Source organism: Haemorhous mexicanus, chromosome 23, assembly GCF_027477595.1.
Source record: "Haemorhous mexicanus isolate bHaeMex1 chromosome 23, bHaeMex1.pri, whole genome shotgun sequence".
Classification (NCBI taxonomy): domain Eukaryota; kingdom Metazoa; phylum Chordata; class Aves; order Passeriformes; family Fringillidae; genus Haemorhous; species Haemorhous mexicanus.
The window spans coordinates 6,653,690-6,672,742 of NC_082363.1; the positions used below are offsets into that span (position 1 = coordinate 6,653,690).

The 19,053-nt window shown below is 48.2% G+C and overlaps 1 protein-coding gene across 3 annotated transcripts; it reads left to right on the forward strand.

Moving 5' to 3' along the window:
- The first annotated feature begins 1,263 nt into the window (after nucleotides 1-1,263).
- Nucleotides 1,264-11,946, forward strand: UBE2J2 (ubiquitin conjugating enzyme E2 J2). 3 transcript variants are annotated; one of them, XR_009489267.1, is made up of 8 exons: nucleotides 1,264-1,433; nucleotides 2,390-2,523; nucleotides 4,646-4,686; nucleotides 4,973-5,075; nucleotides 6,786-6,924; nucleotides 8,616-8,696; nucleotides 10,190-10,638; nucleotides 10,798-11,946. XR_009489267.1 is itself a non-coding variant. In XM_059866603.1 (7 exons), exons 2-7 carry the CDS (start codon nucleotides 2,390-2,392, stop codon nucleotides 10,472-10,474), a joined length of 783 nt encoding a protein of 260 aa, XP_059722586.1. In that variant the 5' UTR covers nucleotides 1,264-1,433; the 3' UTR covers nucleotides 10,475-11,946. The 3 variants fall into 3 exon arrangements, 2 of the variants coding, with proteins under 2 accessions (XP_059722586.1, XP_059722584.1); XM_059866603.1 differs by having other exon boundaries at nucleotides 10,190-11,946; XM_059866601.1 differs by lacking the exons at nucleotides 10,190-10,638; nucleotides 10,798-11,946 and adding an exon at nucleotides 9,342-9,746.
- The last annotated feature ends 7,107 nt before the right edge of the window (nucleotides 11,947-19,053 follow it).

Here is a 19,053-nt window from a genome sequence, read left to right on the forward strand (position 1 = left end):
GTTGTTAATTAAAACCTTGATTAAATTGTTAATTGCTGTTTGTGCAGAGCTCTGATGACGTCACCCGCCCTTATTGCTCCACCCTGGCTAAATATCAGATTTTTTTGGGATATTCCTCGTTTAAAAAAATGTTTTTATGGAATATTCCAAATTTAAAAGCAGTTTTTGTGGGATATTCCTCCTTAAAAATGAGTTTTTAAGGGATAATCCTCATTAAAAATGAATTTTTAGAGGATATTCCTCATTAAAAATGAATTTTTAAGGGATAATCCTCCTTAAAAATGAGTTTTTAAGGGACATTCCTCATTAAAAATGAATTTTTAGAGGATATTCCTCATTAAAAATGAGTTTTTAGGGGATATTTCTCATTAAACAGGAGGTTTTTTGGGGATTTTCCCTGTTAAAAAGGAGAAAAGGAGTTTTTATGGGATATTCCTCAGTAAAAATGAGTTTATGTGGGATATTCCTCATTAAAATTAATTTTTAGGGAATATTCCTCATTTAAAATGAGGTTTTTTTGGGATATTCCTCCTTAAAAAAGAGATTTTTAAAAGGATATATATATATATATATATATATATATATACACACACACACATATACTTTTAAACACATTTTTACAAATATTTATTATTTCAATATAGCTCATAAAAATGTAAAATACATATTTTTACACACACACATATATATGATTTACATATATCACACATATATATATATACAAAAATATATAAAACTTATTTGAAGCTAAGGCCGTGCTTTTGGCCAATCGCGCTGGACATCGCCCTTTTTATCCTTTATTCAACTTTTATACAGAAAATTTTATAAACTCCGAGCCCTTTTTCTCCCAGTTGCCGTGTCCGCATCACCCTCCCCGCTGGGGCCGTGTCGCGATCGCGACATTTCCTCTCTTTCTGTCGCGACAGGGCGCGGGGCCGTGTCCCCACCGCGATATTTTCTCTCTTTCTGTCGCGACAGGGCGCGGGGCCGTGTCCCCACCGCGATATTTCCTCTCTTTCTGTCGCGACAGGGCGCGGGGCCGTGTCCCCACCGCGACATTTCCTCTCTTTCTGTCGCGACAGGGCGCGGGGCCGTGTCCCCACCGCGACATTTTCTCTCTTTCTGTCGCGACAGGGCTGGCGGCGCGCTCCCCTCACGGTTCCCCACACGGTTCCCGCCCACCGCGCGCGGCCCCGGAAGCGGAAGTGACGCGCGCGCGGCCCAGGAAACGGAAGTGGCGCGCGGGCCCCGGAAGCGCCGCTGCTCCTTCCCGGCAGCGCCGCCATCTTGGCTGGAGCCGTGAGGGAGCCGCGGCCGCCGCTGCCCGCCCCGCCCGCTCCGCCGCCATCGCGGCCCGGCCGCCGCTCCCCGCCTGCCTCCCTCCCTCGGCCGCGGGCAGGAGGGGCCGCCCGGGGCCTGGCGGCCGCGGAGAGGTGAGCGGGACGGGGAGGGACGGCGGGCTGCCTTCCTGTCTCACCCCGTCTCTGCCGTTCTCCTTCTCCCTCCGTTTTCGCCTCTCCTTCTCTCCCTTCTCCACCTTTCCCTTCTCTTTCAGCCCCTCCTTTCCTCGGCTGTGTTCGTGTCTCCCTCCACCCTCTGCCGTTCTCCTTCTCCCTGTGTTTCTCCTTCCTCCCTCCTTTTCCACCGGTCCCCTCTCTCAGTCCCTCCCTTTCTCTTTCCCTCCTTCCCTCCCTCTCTGGTTCCTCTTTCACTCCTTCTCCCTCTCATTCCTTCCCTTCCTTTCCCCTTTTCCTGTCAGTTCCTCGCTCCTTACCTCTCCCTTTTCCCCCTTATTCTCTCCTTTTCTCCTCTCCCTTTCATTCCCTCCCTCCCTCTTTCCCTTTTTCCCTCTCTCTGTTTCCTCTTTTCCTCCTCTCTCTTTTATTCCCCCTTTTTCTCCCCTTTGTCCCTCCTTTTTACCCTTTTTCTCCTCCCTTTTTCCATGGTTCTCGCTCCTTAAAAATTCTAAGAATCGAATTTAAATCCAAATCATTGAGTTTATCTCTCAAATACAGCCCATAAGGTGGATTTTATAAAGACCTGGAGAAAGGTTCCACGAAGCTCTGTGCTTATTAAAGTTGCACTAATTAATTGTTGTTAATTAGACTCCATTATTAAGATTTTCCATGATTTTTGCTCTGTAAAAATCTAAATAATTGAGTTTAGATCTCAAATGCAACCTGTAAAATAAAACTCTTTGAGGTTGTATTGTCAAGGTTTTCCTTAAAAATCAAAATAATTCAGTTTATGCTTTACATACAGCCCGTAGGGTGGGTTTTTTGGGGAGCAGGAGAAGGGTTCTGTGAAGCTCTGTGCTTGCTGAGGTGGCCTGGATGGATTTAACGAGTGGAGGGGGTTGTAATTAAGGAATTAACGGGTTTTCATTCAGATGAGCAGCAGCAGCAGCAATAAGAGGGCCCCCACCACAGCCACGCAGAGGCTGAAGCAGGATTACCTGAGGATCAAAAAGGATCCAGTGCCTTACATCTGTGCTGAGCCCCTGCCCTCCAACATCCTGGAATGGTGGGAACTGGGGAGGGGGGAATGGGGAATTGGGGAACTGGGGAGTGGGAATTGGGAATTGGGGAATGGGAATGAGAATTGGGAACTGGGAATTGGGGAGTGGGGAATGGGGAATGGGGAATGGGAACTGGGGAATGGGGAATGGGAACTGGGGAATGGGGAATGGGAATTGGGGAATGGGAATTGGGGAATGGGGAACGGGGAATTGGGGAATGGGGAATTGGAATTGGGGAATGGGAACTGGGGAATGGGGAATGGGAACTGGGGAATGGGGAATGGGGAATGGGAACTGGGGAATGGGAACTGGGGAATGGGGAATGGGGAATGGGAATTGGGGAATGGGGAACTGGGAATTGGGGAATGGGGAATTGGGGAACTGGGAATGGGGAATGGGGAATGGGAATTGGGGAATGGGACATGGGAGTGGGGAGTGGGGAATGGGAATTGGGGAATGGGGAATGGGAATGGGGAATGGGAATGGGGAACTGGGAATTGGGGAATGGGACATGGGAGTGGGGAATTGGGGAATGGGGAACTGGGAATTGGGGAATGGGGAGTGGGGAATGGGAATTGAGGAATGGGAATGAAAATTGGGAACTGGGAATTGGGGAACTGGGAACTGGGAATTGGGGAATGGGAGTGGGAAATGGGAACTGGGAAATGGGAACTGGGAATGGGAGTGGGAAATGGGAACTGGGAAATGGGAACTGGGAATGGGAGTGGGAAATGGGAATGGGAATTGGGGAGTGGGGAATTGGGGAATGGGGAGTGGGGAATTGGGGATCGGGGAATGGGAATTGGGAGTGGGGAATGGGAATGGGGAATTGGGGAGTGGGAATGGAGAGTGGGGAATGGGAATTGGGGAATGGGAATTGGGAAATGGGAGTGGGGAATGGGAATGGGAAATAATGGGAGTGGGAATGGGGATGGGAATTGGGGGGGGAAATAGGGATGGGAGGTGGGATTGGGATGGGGAGTGGAGGTGGGAATTGTGGATGGTGAGAGAATTGGGGAGGGAATTGGGAATTCAGGATGGGGGGATTGGAGGTGGGAATGGGGACTAGGGGTAGGAATTAAGGATGGGGTTGGGAATTGGGGAGAGAATTGGGATGGGAATTGGGAATGGACAGCTGGGGTAGGAGCTGGGATGGGACTTGGGGATAGGAACTGCAGAGGGAATTGGGAATTGGGATGGGAGCTGGGGTGGATTGTCCCTCAGTCTGGGAATTGGGGTGGGAATTGGCACTGGGATGGGAGCTGGGGTGGATTGTCCCTCAGTCTGGGAATTGGGGTGGGAATTGGGAATTGGGATGGGAGCTGGGGTGGATTGTCCCTCAGTCTGGGAATTGGGGTGGGAATTGAGATGGGAGCTGGGGTGGATTGTCCCTCAGTCTGGGAATTGGGGTGGGAATTGGGAATTGAGATGGGAGTTGGGGTGGGTTGTCCCTCTCTCTGGGAATTGGGGTGGGAATTGGCACAGGGATGGGAGCTGGGGTGGATTGTCCCTCAGTCTGGGAATTGGGGTGGGAATTGGCCCTGGGATGGGAGCTGGGGTGGGCTGTCCCTCTCTCTGGGAATTGGGGTGGGAATTGGGAATTGAGATGGGAGTTGGGGTGGATTGTCCCTCAGTCTGGGAATTGGGGTGGGAATTGGGAATTGGGATGGGAGCTGGGGTGGATTGTCCCTCTCTCTGGGAATTGGGGTGGGAATTGGCCTGGGATGGGCGCTGGGGTGGACTGTCCCTCAGTCTGGGAATTGGGGTGGGAATTGGCTCTGGGATGGGAGCTGGGGTGGGCTGTCCCTCAGTCTGGGAATTGGGGTGGGAATTGGGAATTGAGATGGGAGCTGGGGTGGATTGTCCTTCACTCTGGGAATTGGGGTGGGAATTGGGAATTGAGATGGGAGCTGGGGTGGATTGTCCTTCACTCTGGGAATTGGGGTGGGAATTGGCACTGGGATGGGAGCTGGGGTGGGCTGTCCCTCTCTCCGGAGCAGAGCAGGTTTCCCAGGCTGCCAGGTGTTTGTCCCTCTCTCCTGGAGCCCGGGCAGGTGCAGAGGGAGCTTTGCCCGAGGCTGCTCCCGGTTTTTGTGGGTTCCCAGTGTTCCATCCCCTCTTTTCCAGGCACTACGTGGTGCGAGGGCCCGAGCTGACCCCCTATGAAGGTGAATCCTGCCTGGGGGTTTGTGTGGAAATTCAGGAGCTCCAGGGGGTGGGAAAAGGCAAAATAATCCCACTAAAAACAGCCCCAAAAACTGGGAAAGCTGCTGTCAGTCATTCTTCTCTTATCAGGAGTGGGGTTTATCCACTATAATTTTATATATGTTTATCAAATACAATTTAATTTGCCCATTTTGGGGTAGTTTAGGAGAAGGAATGAAGCAGGGGAATTGAGGGTGGGAGTTTTTTGTTAAATAGAACTCATTTAACCCATTTTTTGCTGGTTTGCAGGTGGATATTACCACGGAAAATTAATATTCCCTCGAGAATTCCCTTTCAAACCCCCCAGTATTTATATGATCACCCCCAATGGAAGGTTCAAGTGCAACACAAGGTAAGGAGTGCTTCCCAACCCTGCAGCCATCCCCATCCCAAATCCAGGACTCCTTCCTAGTATTCCATCAATTCCCATCCCAAATCCTGCACTCCTTCCCAGTATTCCATCAATTCCCACCCCAAATCAAGGAGTCTTCCCAGCATCCCAGCCATTCCCATCCCAAATCCTGGACTCCTTCCCAGTATTCCATCAATTCCCATCCCAAATCCTGGACTCCTTCCCAGTATTCCATCAATTCCCATACCAGCCATTCCCATCCCAAATCCAGGAGTCTTCCCAATGTTCCAGCCATTCCCATCCCAGCCATTCTCATCCCAAATCCAGGACCCCTTCCCAGTGTTCCAGCCATTTCCATCCCAGCTGGGTCCCATCCTAAATCAAGGAGTCCTTCCCAATGTTCCAGCCATTCCCATCCCAAATCAAGGACTCCTTCCCAGCATTCCAAGCATTCCCACCCCAAGCATTCCCACCATTCCAATTCCCATCCCCACCATTCCCACCCCACCATTCCCACCATTCCCACCCCACCATTCCCATCCCCACCATTCCCATTCCCACCATTCCCACCCTTCCTATTCCCCCCATTCCCCCCATTCCCCCCATTCCCCCCATTCCCCCCATTCCCCCCATTCCCCCCATTCCCCCCATTCCCCCCATTCCCCCCATTCCCCCCATTCCCCCCATTCCCCCCATTCCCCCCATTCCCATTCCCACCATTCCCATTCCCACCATTCCCATTCCCACCATTCCCACCCCGCCATTCCCACCCCACCATTCCCAGCATTCCCATTCCCACCATTCTCATTCCCCCCCAGCCATTCACCCCATTCCCACCATTCCCACCATTCCCATCCCACCATTCCCATCCCACCATTCCCATCCCCACCATTCCCATCCCCACCATTCCCATCCCCACCATTCCCATTCCCACCCCGCCATCCCCACCATTCGCATTCCCACCCTTCCCATTCCCATCCCCCCATTCCCATCCCCCCATTCCCATCCCCCCATTCCCATCCCCCCATTCCCATCCCCCCATTCCCATCCCCCCATTCCCATCCCCCCATTCCCATCCCCCCATTCCCATCCCCCCATTCCCATCCCCCCATTCCCATCCCCCCATTCCCATCCCCCCATTCCCATTCCCCCCATTCCCATTCCCCCCATTCCCATTCCCCCCATTCCCATCCCCACCATTCCCACCCCACCATTCCCACCCCACCATTCCCAGCAGTCCCATTCCCACCATTCTCATTTCCCCCCAGCCGTTCCCACCATTCCCATTCCCACCTCACCCCACCATTCCCATTCCCACCCTTCCCATTCCCATTCCCACCCCGCCATTCCCACCCCCCCCGTTCCATCCCCACCATTCCCATTCCCAGCATTCTCATTCCCACCCCACCATTCCAATCATTCCCATTCCCACCCCACCATTCCCATCCCCACCATTCCCACCCAGCCATCCCCACCATTCCCACCCCACCATTCCCATCCCCACCATTCCCACCCCACCATTCCCACCCCACCATTCCCACCCCACCATTCCCACCCCACCATTCCCACCCCACCATTCCCACCCCACCATTCCCATTCCCACCATTCCCATTCCCACCATTCCCATCCCACCATTCCCACCATTCCCATTCCCACCATTCCCATTCCCACCCCACCCCTGCCCGTGGCTGTCTGTCTGTCCTCTCCCAGGCTCTGTCTGTCCATCACGGATTTCCACCCGGACACCTGGAACCCGGCCTGGTCGGTCTCCACCATCCTGACGGGGCTGCTGAGCTTCATGGTGGAGAAGGGCCCCACCCTGGGCAGCATCGAGACCTCCGAGTTCACCGTGAGTCCCGGCATTCCTGCCCCTCCAGGATTCCTGGGAATGGCTGTCCTGCTCCTGCTCCTCACGGGGCCGGCAGAGCAGCCACTGCCAGCAGCCCGCTCACAGACTGGGGGCCTCAGGTGTTAAAGCATCAGCTGTGGGGGAAAATCCTCACTCCCGGCATTCCTGCCCCTCCAGGATTCCTGGGAATGGCTGTTCTGCTCCTGCTCCTCACGGGGCCGGCAGAGCAGCAGCTGCAGGCAGCTCGCTCACAGACTGGGGGCCTCAGGTGTTAAAGCATCAGCAGTGGGGGAAAATCCTCAAAAATTGGGTGTTTGAGGTGTTAAAGTATCAGTTTTACTGAAAAATCCTCACAGACTGGGTGTTGGAGGTGTTAAAGCATCAGCAGTGGGGGAAAATCCTCACAAATTGGGTGTTTGAGGTGTTAAAGTATCAATTGTGGGGGAAAATCCTCACAGACTGGGTGTTGGAGGTGTTAAAGTATCAATTTTACTGAAAAATCCTCACAAATTTCATGTTTGATATGTTAAAATATCAATTTTACTGAAAAATCCTCACAGACTGGGTGTTTGAGGTGTTAAAACATCAGTTGTGGGGGAAAAATCCTCACAAGTTGGGTGCCTGAGGTGTTAAAGTATCAGTTGTGGGGAAAATCCTCACAAACTGGGTGTTGGAGGTGTTAAAGCATCAATTGTAGGGGAAGATCCTCACAGACTGGGTGTTTGAGGTGTTAAAGCATCAGTTTTACTGAAAAATCCTCACAAATTTCATGTTTGAAATGTTAAAATATCAATTTTACTGAAAAATCCTCACAGATTGGGTGTTTGAGGTGTTAAAGTATCAGTTTTACTGAAACATCCTCACAGACTGGGGGCCTGGGCTGTTAAAGCAACAGTCGTGGGGGAAAATCCTCACAGATTGGGTGTTTGAGGTGTTAAAGCATCAGTTGTGGGGGAAAATCCTCACAAATTGGGTGTTTGAGGTGTTAAAGTATCAATTTTACTGAAAAATCCTCACAGGTTGGGTGTTGGAGGTGCTAAAGTATCAATTTTACTGAAAAGTCCTCACAGACTGGGTGTTGGAGGTGTTAAAGTGTCAGTTGTGGGGGAAAATCCTCACAGACTGGGTGTTGGAGGTGTTAAAGTATCAATTTTACTGAAAAATCCTCACAGACTGGGTGTTTGAGGTGTTAAAGTAACAATTGTAGGGAAAAATCCTCAAAAATTTGGTGCTTGAGGTGTAAAAGCATCAGTTGTGGGGGAAAATCCTCACAAATTGAGTGTTTGAGGTGTTTAAATATCAATTTTACTGAAAAATCCTCACAAATTGGGTGCCTGAGGTGTTAAAACACCAATTGTGGGGAAAAATCCTCACAGACTGGGTGTTTGAGGTGTTAAAGTATCAATTTTACTGAAAAATCCTCACAAACTGGGTGTTTGAGGTGTTAAAACATCAATTTTACTGAAAAATCCTCAAAAATTTCATGTTTGAAGCGTAGAAATACCAATTTTACTGAAAAATCCTTTCAAGTTTGATGTTTTAAATGTTAAAAACCACTTGGTGTGAGGTTTGCACCATTCTGGGGGGAAATCAGGGGTGGAATTGAAATCAATAAATTGAATTTTCATGGGATTGAAATCAATAAATTGAGTTTTCATGGGATTGCTGATAAATGTGGTTTTTCTCCCCAGAAAAGGCAGCTGGCTGCACAGAGCTTAGCATTTAATTTAAAAGACAAAGTCTTCTGTGAGCTCTTCCCTGAGGTGGTGGAGGTAAGGAAATCTTCATTATTAATTCTTCATTTTTCAGCTCCAGACCTCCCGCCCTGCCCCTCCCCAAATTCCACTTTCCCGTGCAGGAAATCACCCAAAACCCACCCAAATCACCCCAAATTCCACTTTGCTGTGCAGGAAATCACCCAAAACCCACCCAAATCACCCCAAATTCCACCTTACCATGCAGGAAATCACCCAAATCACCCCAAATTCCACCTTTCCTGTGCAGGAAATCACCCAAAAAACCCCAAATCACCACAAATTCTACCTTGCCATGCAGGAAATCACCAAAAACCCCCAAATCACCCCAAATCCCACCTTACCATGTAGGAAATCACCCAAAACCACCCCAAATCACCCCAAATTCCATCTTCCCATGCAGGAAATCACCCAAAAACCCCCAAATCACCCCAAATTCCTCTTCCTATCTACAGGAAGTCACCCAAAAGCCCCCAAATCACCCCAAATTCCACCTTGCCATGCAGGAAATCACCCAAAACCCCCAAATCACCCCAAATCCCACCTTCCCATGCAGGAAAATCCCCCCAAAACCACCCCAAATCACCCCAAATTCCTCTTCCTATCTACAGGAAATCCCCCCAAAATCTCTCAAATCTCCCCAAATTCCTCTCCCCTGTGCAGGAGATGAAGCAGAAGCAGAAGGCCCAGGAGGAGCTGAGCTCCAGATCCCCCTTGCTGCCCCTGCCTGAATCCCACCTCCCCATGCAGGAAAATCACCCCAAACCACCCCAAATCACCCCAAATTCCACCTCCCCATGCAGGAACTCACCCAAAACCCACCCAGTTCACCCCAAATTCCTCTCCCCCGTGCAGAAGATGAAGCAGAAGCAGAGGGCCCAGGAGGAGCTGAGCTCCAGACCTCCCTCTCTGCCCTTCCCTAAATTCCAATTTCCCATGCAGGAAACCAACCAAAACCACCCCACATCTCCCCAAATTCCACTTTCCTGTGAAGGAACTCACCCAAAACCCCCCCAAATCTCCCCAAATTCCTCTCCCCCGTGCAGGAGATGAAGCAGAAGCAGAAGGCCCAGGAGGAGCTGAGCTCCAAACCTTCCTCTCTGCCCTTCCCCAAATTCCAATTTCCCAATGCAGGAAACCAACCAAAACCCACCCAAATCATCCCAAATCCCACCTCCCCATGCAGGAAATCACCCCAAAATCTCTCAAATCACCTCAAATTCCTCTCCCCTCTAGAGGAAATCACCCAAAACCACCCCAAATTCCTCTCCCCCGTGCAGGAGATGAAGCAGAAGGCCCAGGAGGAGTGGAGCTCCAAACCTCCCTCCCTGCCCAAGTCCCACCTTTCCATGCAGGAAATCCCCCCAAAACCACCCCAAATCACCCCAAATCCCACCTCCCCATGCAGGAAATCACCCAAAATCTCTCAAATCTCCCCAAATTCCTCTCCCCTCTACAGGAACTCACCCAAAACCCCCCCAGTTCACCCCAAATTCCTCTCCCCCGTGCAGGAGATGAAGCAGAAGCAGAAGGCCCAGGAGGAGCTGAGCTCCAGACCCCCCTCTCTGCCCCTGCCCGACGTGGTGCCGGACGGGGACGCGCACCTGGGGCACAACGGGCACGCGCTGCTGCCCGGGCACGGCGCGCCGGCGGCCGGCGCGGCCGGGGGGCTGCAGCAGCCCCCCAGGAACCACGGACTCTTGGGGGGAGCCCTGGCGAACTTGTTTGTCATCGTGGGCTTCGCCGCCTTCGCCTACACAGTCAAGTACGTGCTGAGGAGCATCGCCCAGGAGTGAGGGCTCAGAGCCCAAACGTGGGGCTGGGGGGATCGGGGGCTGGGGGCACTTTGGGGTCCGGCCCCGCCGGGGGCTTGGGGACCTTTGGTCTGGGGAGTTCTCCTCCAGCTGGGCGTGGACGTCGGAGATCTTCAGAGTTTGACTCGGCTGAGTTTTCAATTCAGGTTCAGTTGGGATTCTTGGGTGGAAAATTTGGGGTTTTTGTCCTTGCTGGGTCCTGGTGGGGCTTGGTGACCAACGTTGATTTGTAGAGTTCTCCTCCAGCTGTGCTTTGAACATTGAAGATCTTCAGCAAATTTGATTCTGTGGAGTTTTCAATTCAGGATCAGTTGGGACTCCTGGGGTGGAAAATTTGGGGTTTTTTTGCCCTTCCTGGGTCCTGGTGGGGTTTTGGGTTGGGAAATCAAAATGTTGTTGGGGAGCCACGTTGATTTGTAGAGTTCTCCTCCAGCTGTGGTTTCAAAATTGAAGATCTTCAGCAAAGTTTGACTCCGTTGAGTTTTCAATTCAGGATCAGTTGGGATTCCTTGGGATGGAAAATTTGGGGTTTTTGTCCTTGCTGGGTCCTGGTGGGGCTCGGTGACCAACGTTGATTTGTAGAGTTCTCCTCCAGCTGTGATTTGAACATTGAAGATCTTCAGCAAATTTGATTCTGTGGAGTTTTCAATTCAGGATGAGTTGGGACACTTTGGGTGGAGAATTTTGGGATTTTTTTTGCCCTTCCTGGGTCCTGGTGGGGTTTTGGGTTCAGAAGTCAAAGCATTGTTGGTGACCCACGTTGATTTGTAGAGTTCTCCTCCAGCTGTGATTTGAACATTGAAGATCTTCAGCAAAGTTTGACTCTGTGGAGTTTTCAATTCAGGATGAGTTGGGACTCTTTGGGTGGAAATTTTGGGATTTTTTTTGCCCTTCCTGGGTCCTGGTGGGGTTTTGGGTTCTGCTCGTGGTGGCCTTGGCCCACAGAGCCAAGTACGTGCTGAGGAGCATCGCCCAGGAGTGAGGGCTCAGAGCCCAAACGTGGGGCTGGGGGGATCGGGGGCTGGGGGCACTCTGGGGTCCGGCCCCAAACGTTTGGTCTGGGGAGTTCTCCTCCAGCTGGGCGTGGACGTCGGAGATCTTCAGAGTTTGACTCGGCTGAGTTTCCAATTCAGGATCAGTTGGGACTCCTGGGGTGGAAAATTTGGGATTTTTGTCCTTGCTGGGTTCTGGTGGGGCTCGGTGACCAACGGTGATTTGTGGAGTTCTCCTCCAGCTGTGATTTGAACATTGAAGATCTTCAAGAAATTTTGACTCCATTGAGTTTTCAGTTCAGGATCAGTTGGGATTCTTTGGGTGGAAATTTTGGGGGTTTTTTGCCCTTCCTGGGTCCTGGTGGGGTTTTGGGTTCAGAAGTCAAAGCATTGTTGGTGACCCACGTTGATTTGTGGAGTTCTCCTCCAGCTGTGGTTTCAAAATTGAAGATCTTCAGCAAATTTTGACTCTGTGGAGTTTTCAATTCAGGATGAGTTGGGACTCTTTGGGTGGAAATTTTGGGATTTTTTTTGCCCTTCCTGGGTCCTGGTGGGGTTTTGGGTTTTCCTGCTGCTGAGAAGTCAAATTTGTTGGTTTTATTGTCCCAAAATTGGGGTTTGTGTCCTAAAATTGGGGTTTGTGTCCCAAAATTGGGGGTTTGTGTCCCAAAATTGGGGTTTGTGTCCTAAAATTGGGGTTTGTGTCCCAGAATTGGGGTTTGATTGTCCCAAAATTGGGGTTTGTGTCCCAAAATTGGGGTTTGATTGTCCCAGAATTGGGGTTTGTGTCCCAGAATTGGGGTTTGTGTCCCAAAATTGGGGTTTGTGTCCCAAAAATGGGGTTTGTGTCCCAAAATTGGGGTTTGTGTCCCAAAAATGGGGTTTGTGTCCTAAAATTGGGGTTTGTGTCCCAAAAATGGGGTTTGTGTCCCAAAATTGGAGTTTGTGTCCCAAAATTGGGGTTTGGTGTCCCAACATTGGGGTTTGTGTCCCAAAATTGGGGTTTGATTGTCCCAAAATTGGGGGTTTGTGTCCCAAAATTGGGGTTTGGTGTCCCAACATTGGGGTTTGTGTCCCAAAATTGGGGTTTGATTGTCCCAAAATTGGGGGTTTGTGTCCCAAAATTGGGGGTTTGTGTCCCAAAATTGGGGTTTGTGTCCCAAAATTGGGGTTTGTGTCCCAAAATTGGGGGTTTGTGTCCCAAAATTGGGTTTGTGTCCCAAAATTGGGGTTTGATTGTCCCAAAATTGGGGGTTTGTGTCCCAAAATTGGGGTTTGTGTCCCAGAATTGGGGTTTGTGTCCTAAAATTGGGGTTTGGTGTCTCAAAATTGGGGTTTGGTGTCTCAAAATTGGGGTTTGATTCTCCTAAAAATGGGGTTTGTGTCCCAAAATTGGGGTTTGTGTCCCAAAAATGGGGTTTGTGTCCTAAAATTGGGGTTTGTGTCCCAAAAATGGGGTTTGTGTCCCAAAATTGGAGTTTGTGTCCCAAAATTGGGGTTTGGTGTCCCAACATTGGGGTTTGTGTCCCAAAATTGGGGTTTGATTGTCCCAAAATTGGGGGTTTGTGTCCCAAAATTGGGGTTTGTGTCCCAGAATTGGGGTTTGTGTCCTAAAATTGGGGTTTGGTGTCTCAAAATTGGGGTTTGGTGTCTCAAAATTGGGGTTTGATTCTCCTAAAAATGGGGTTTGTGTCCTAAAATTGGGGTTTGTGTCCCAAAAATGGGGTTTGTGTCCCAAAATTGGAGTTTGTGTCCCAAAATTGGGGTTTGGTGTCCCAACATTGGGGTTTGTGTCCCAAAATTGGGGTTTGATTGTCCCAAAATTGGGGGTTTGTGTCCCAAAATTGGGGGTTTGTGTCCCAAAATTGGGGTTTGGTGTCCCAACATTGGGGTTTGTGTCCCAAAATTGGGGTTTGATTGTCCCAAAATTGGGGGTTTGTGTCCCAAAATTGGGGGTTTGTGTCCCAAAATTGGGGTTTGTGTCCCAGAATTGGGGGTTTGTGTCCCAAAATTGGGGGTTTGTGTCCCAAAATTGGGGGTTTGTGTCCTAAAATTGGGGTTTGTGTCCCAAAATGGGGTTTATGTCCCAAAATTGGGGGTTTGTGTCCCAAAATTGGGGTTTGGTGTCCCAACATTGGGGTTTGTGTCCCAAAATTGGGGTTTGTGTCCCAAAATTGGGGTTTGTGTCCCAAAATGGGGTTTATGTCCCAAAATTGGGGGTTTGTGTCCCAAAATTGGGGGTTTGTGTCCTAAAATTGGGGTTTGGTGTCCCAAAATTGGGGTTTGATTGTCCCAAAATTGGGGTTTGTGTCCCAAAATTGGGTTTGTGTCCCAAAATTGGGGTTTGATTGTCCCAAAATTGGGGGTTTGTGTCCCAAAATTGGGGGTTTGTGTCCCAAAATTGGGTTTGTGTCCCAAAATTGGGGTTTGATTGTCCCAAAATTGGGGTTTGTGTCCCAAAATTGGGGTTTGATTGTCCCAAAATTGGGGTTTGTGTCCCAAAATTGGGGTTTGTGTCCCAAAATTGGGGTTTGTGTCCCAGAATTGGGGTTTGTGTCCCAAAATTGGGGTTTGATTGTCCCAAAATTGGGGTTTGTGTCCTAAAATTGGGGTTTGTGTCCCAGAATTGGGGTTTGATTGTCCCAAAATTGGGTTTTAAATTCTTTAAATCCCCAACCCCAATTTTTTTGGGTTTTTTTTCCCCTAAAATTTTGTTTGCATTTAAACCCCAAAATTCCAATTCTTTGGAATTCCCTGGATTTGGAGGAAGATTTGTGGGATCCCTGTGGGTTCCAGGGTTTGGGAATGGAATTTTTATTCCCATTTTTTTGGGGGGTTGATTTGGGTTTTTTCTGGGGAATTCAGCTTTTCCTAAAAAAAAAAAACCCCAAAAATGAAATTTCATCCTCTCCCTCAGGATAAAATCTTGGGATAAATCCTTGAAATTCCAAGCTGCAATTCCATGGATTTCCAAAGTTTGGGAATTTTCCCACAGACTTTTCATTTTTGATAAAAATCCCCGGATTTTTGGGGTTTTTTTTCCCTTTTTCCTGGAGTTTCCAAGCTCGGAGTGGGAATGGCTGTGCTGTAAAGTGATTTATTCCTAATAAAAATCCATCCAAAATCCACTTGGTGGGGCTTTTTTTTGGGAATGAAATTCCATGGGGGAAAAAATGGGATTGGGGATATTCCAGTTCATAAATAAAATAATGAAAAATCTTCATTTTTCCTGATTTTTTTTTCCTTTTTCCAGTGGGATTTTCCAGCTTCCCTTGGATGTCTCGGGGTCTTTCCTTCCTCATCAATAATTCCAATAATTCCTTGGAATTTCAGGAAATCTTTGGAACATTCCTGCTGATAATTGTTTCTTTTAATTAATATTAAATTATAAATTATAACGTTATAAACTAGAAATATAATTTTTATCATTATATATCATTTCAATGATAATAGATCTGATTTCTCTATAAATATAATTTATAAATAATTAATAAATAGTAATTGAATGAATATTAATTTAAGAATTACAGCTAATTAATAGTTAATTAATCAGGGTGATCAATCCTGCCATTTTCATGGGGAAAAATTGGATTTTTAAAGCAGGAAAATCCCATTTCCAGCAGAAAAATCACCAAAAAAAGGGAATTAATTCCATGAATTTCTTTTCCAGGAATGAGGACGGCTCATTAGGATTAATTAGGAATTCTTAATTAGCGCTGGGAGCTTTGCCCTGCCGGGTTATTTCCCGTTTGGAGCAGGAGAAATTTGGGAATTTTCCCATTTTTCCGGGAATTTGGGGATTTTTGGGATCGACCACGAGGTGGCGCCGCCGTGTCGGGAATTGGGGCTGGGGCGGATTTGGGAAATCCCCAAAAAACTCAGAATTCCAAAATCCCAAAAAAAGCTGATTTCCCTGGGATAAAATCCCCCAAAAGCTGATTTTCATGGGATAAATTCCCAGAAAAATCTGATTTCCTTGGGATAAAATCCCCAAAAAAACCCAGATTTTCCTGGGATAAATTCCCAAAAACCTCGGGATTACCCTGGAATAAAATCCCCCCAAAAAAGCTGGTTTCCCTGGGATAAATTTCCAAAAAAATGTGATTTCCTTTGGATAAAATCTCCAAAAAAACCTGATTTTCCTTGGGATAAAATCCCCCCCAAAAGCTGATTTCCCTGTGATAAATCCCCCCAAAAAATCTGATTTTCCTGAGATAAAATCCCCCCCAAAAATCTGATTTCCCTGGAATAAATTCCCAAAAAACCCCCTGATTTTCCTGGGATGAAATCCCCCCCCAAAAACTGATTTCCCTGTGGTAAACCCCAAAAAAAATCTGATTTTCCTGGGATAAAATCCCCTCCAAAATTTGATTTCCCTGGGCTTAAATCCCAAAAAAACCCTGATTTTCCTGGGATAAAATCCCAAAACCCTCAGGATTTCCCTGGGATAAAATCCCCCCCAAAAAAAGCTGATTTCCCTGTGATAAATCCTAAAAAAAAGCTGATTTTCCTGGGATAAACTCCCCCCAAAAAAATCTGATTTCCCTGTGATAAATCCCCAAAAAATCTGATTTTCCTGAGATAAAATCCCTCCAAAAATTTGATTTCCCTGGGATTAAATCCCAAAAAAACCCCCTGATTTCCCTGGGATAAAATCCCCCCCAAATTGGGATTTCTGTGGGATAAATCCCAAAAAAAAATCTGATTTTTCTGGGATGAAATCCCCCCAAAATTGGGATTTCTGTGGGATAAATCCCCCCAAAAAAATCTGATTTTCCTGGGATTAAATCCCCAAAAATCGGATTTTCCTGGGACGCTCCGGGCGGGGGCAGCTCCGCTCCCGGCAGTTCCTGGGATCGCTCCCAGCCTCCTCCTCCTCCTCCTCCTCCTTTTGCCCTTTTGGGTTTTCGGTTTTTTTCCTGATTTTTTTTTCCCTCCTCCTTTTCTGGGAGTTGATGGAAACTCCTCCGGGAGCCGCGAGGAGCCGGAGCCGCCACTGGGATTCGGGATTTGGGGTTTTGGGGATTTAGGATCCGGGATTTGGGGTTTTGGGGATTTAGGATCCGGGATTTGGGGATTTAGGATCCGGGATTTGGGGTTTTTTGGCATTTGGGATTCGGGATTTGGGGTTTTTGGGGATTTAGGATTCGGGATTTGGGGGTTTTTGGGATTTAAGATTCGGGATTTGGGGTTTTTTGACATTTAGGATTCGGGATTCGGGGTTTTTGGCATTTAGGATTCGGGATTTGGGGTTTTTTGGGATTTAGGATCTGGGATTTGGGGTTTTTGTGATTTAGGATTCGGGGTTTTTGGGGATTTAGATCCGGGATTTGGGGGTTTTAGGATTTAGGATTCGGGATTTGGGGGTTTTAGGATTTAGGATCTGGGGTTTTTGGGGATTTAGGATTCGGGATTTGGGGGTTTTAGGATTTAGGATTCGGGATTTGGGGTTTTAGGATTTAGGATTCGGGATTTGGGATTTAGGATTCGGGATTTGGGGTTTTTGGGATTTAGGATTCGGGATTTGGGATTTAGGATTCTGGATTTGAGGTTTTTAGGATTTAGGATTCGGGGTTCAGGATTTGAGGTTCGAGATTTGGGGTTCGAGATTTGGGATTCCGGACTCGGAGTTTGGGATTCGGGATTCCAGATTCTGGATTTGGGATTCGGGGTTTGGGGTTTGGGATTTGGGATGGGGAACCCGCGCTCTCCTGCCCCGTGACTGCGCCGGGGCTCGCGGGGATTTTTTAGGGGAAAACTGAGGGAAAAAAAGGAGGAAAAACTTTGGGAAACTCCACCTGCTCCTGCCCGGCTCGGGAGGTTTCGCTTCCCCCCCGCGGAGCTTTTGGGGTGTGAGAGGGTTGGGGTTTGGGGTTTGGGGTGTGAGAGATTTGGGGTTTGGAGTTTGATTTTTGGGGTGTGAGAGGGTTGGGGTGTGGGGTGTGAGAGATTTGGGATTTGGTTTTTGGGGTTTGGGCTGTGAGAGATTTGGGATTTGGTTTTTGGGGTTTGGGGTGTGAGAGATTTGGGGTTTGGGGTGTGAGAGATTTGGGGTTTGGTTTTTGGGGTGTGAGAGGTTTGGGGTGTGAGAGGTTTGGGGTTTGGGGTGTGAGAGGTTTGGGGTTTGGGGTGTGAGGAATTTGGGGATTGGGGTTTGATTTTTGGGGTTTGGGGTTTGATTTTTGGGGTGTGAGAGATTTGGGGTGTGGGGTGTGAGAGGTTTGGGGTTTGGGGTTTGGAGTGTGAGGAATTTGGGGTTTGGGGTTTGATTTTTGGGATTTGGGGTTTGATTTTTAGTATGTAAGGAATTTGGGGTTTGGGATTTGTTTTTAGGGATTTGTGTGAGGGGTTTTTTTGGGCTGTGACAGATTTGGGTTTTTGGGATTTCTTTTTTGGGGTGTGACAGATTTGGGGTTTTGGGATTTCTTTTTTGGGCTGTGACAGATTTGGGGTTTTGGGATCTGTTTTTTGGGTGTGAGGAATTTGGGGTTTGTGATGTGAAAGATCTGGGTTTGGGGTTTGTTTTTTTGGGGTGTGAGCGATTTTTTGGGGGTGTGAGGGGTTTGTTTTGGGATCTGAGGGGTTTGTTTTTTGGGATTTGAGGGATTTGGGTTTTTGGGACTTGTTTTTTTGGGATGAGAGGTTTGTTTTGAGGGATTTGTCTTTTGGGGTGTGACTGATTTGTTTTTTGGGCTCTGTATTTTGGGGTGTGAGGGATTTTTTGGGGGTGTAAGGGATCTGTATTTTGGGATCTGTGTTTTAGAGTCTGTTTTTTGGGGTGTGAGAGATTTTTTTGGGGTGTGAGGGATTTTTTTGGGGTGTGAGAGATTTTGGTGGTGTGAGGGATTTTTTTGGGGTGTGAGGGATTTTGGGGGTGTGAGGGATTTTTTTGGGGTGCGAGGGATTTTTTTTGGGGTGTAAGGGATCTGTTTTTTGGGATCTGTATTTTAGAGTCTGTTTTTTGGGGTGTGAGGGATTTTTTGGGGATGTGAGGGATCTGTATTTTGGGATCTGTATTTTAGGATCTGTTTTTTGGGGTGTGAGAGATTTTTTTGGGGTGTAAGGGATCTGTATTTTGGGATGTGAGAGATTTTTTTGGGGTGTGAGGGATTTTTTGGGGGGTGTAAGGGATCTGGTTTTTGGGATCTGCGTTTTGGGCTCTGTATTTTGGGGTGTGAGGGATTTTTTGGGGGTGTGAGAGATTTTTGGGGGTGTGAGGGATTTTTTTGGGGTGTGAGAGATTTTTTTGGGGTGTGAGAGATTTTTTTGGGGTGTGAGAGATTTTTTGGGGTGTGAGAGATTTTTTTGGGGGTGTGAGGGATTTTGGGGGTGTGAGGGATTTTTTTGGGGTGTAAGGGATCTGTATTTTGGGATGTGAGAGATTTTTTTGGGGTGTGAGGGATTTTTTTTGGGGTGTAAGGGATCTGTTTTTTGGGATCTGTGTTTCGGGCTCTGTATTTTGGGGTGTGAGGGATTTTTTTGGGGTGCGAGGGATTTTTGGGGGGTGTAAGGGATCTGTATTTTGGGATCTGTATTTTGGGCTCTGTTTTTTGGGATGTGAGGGATTTT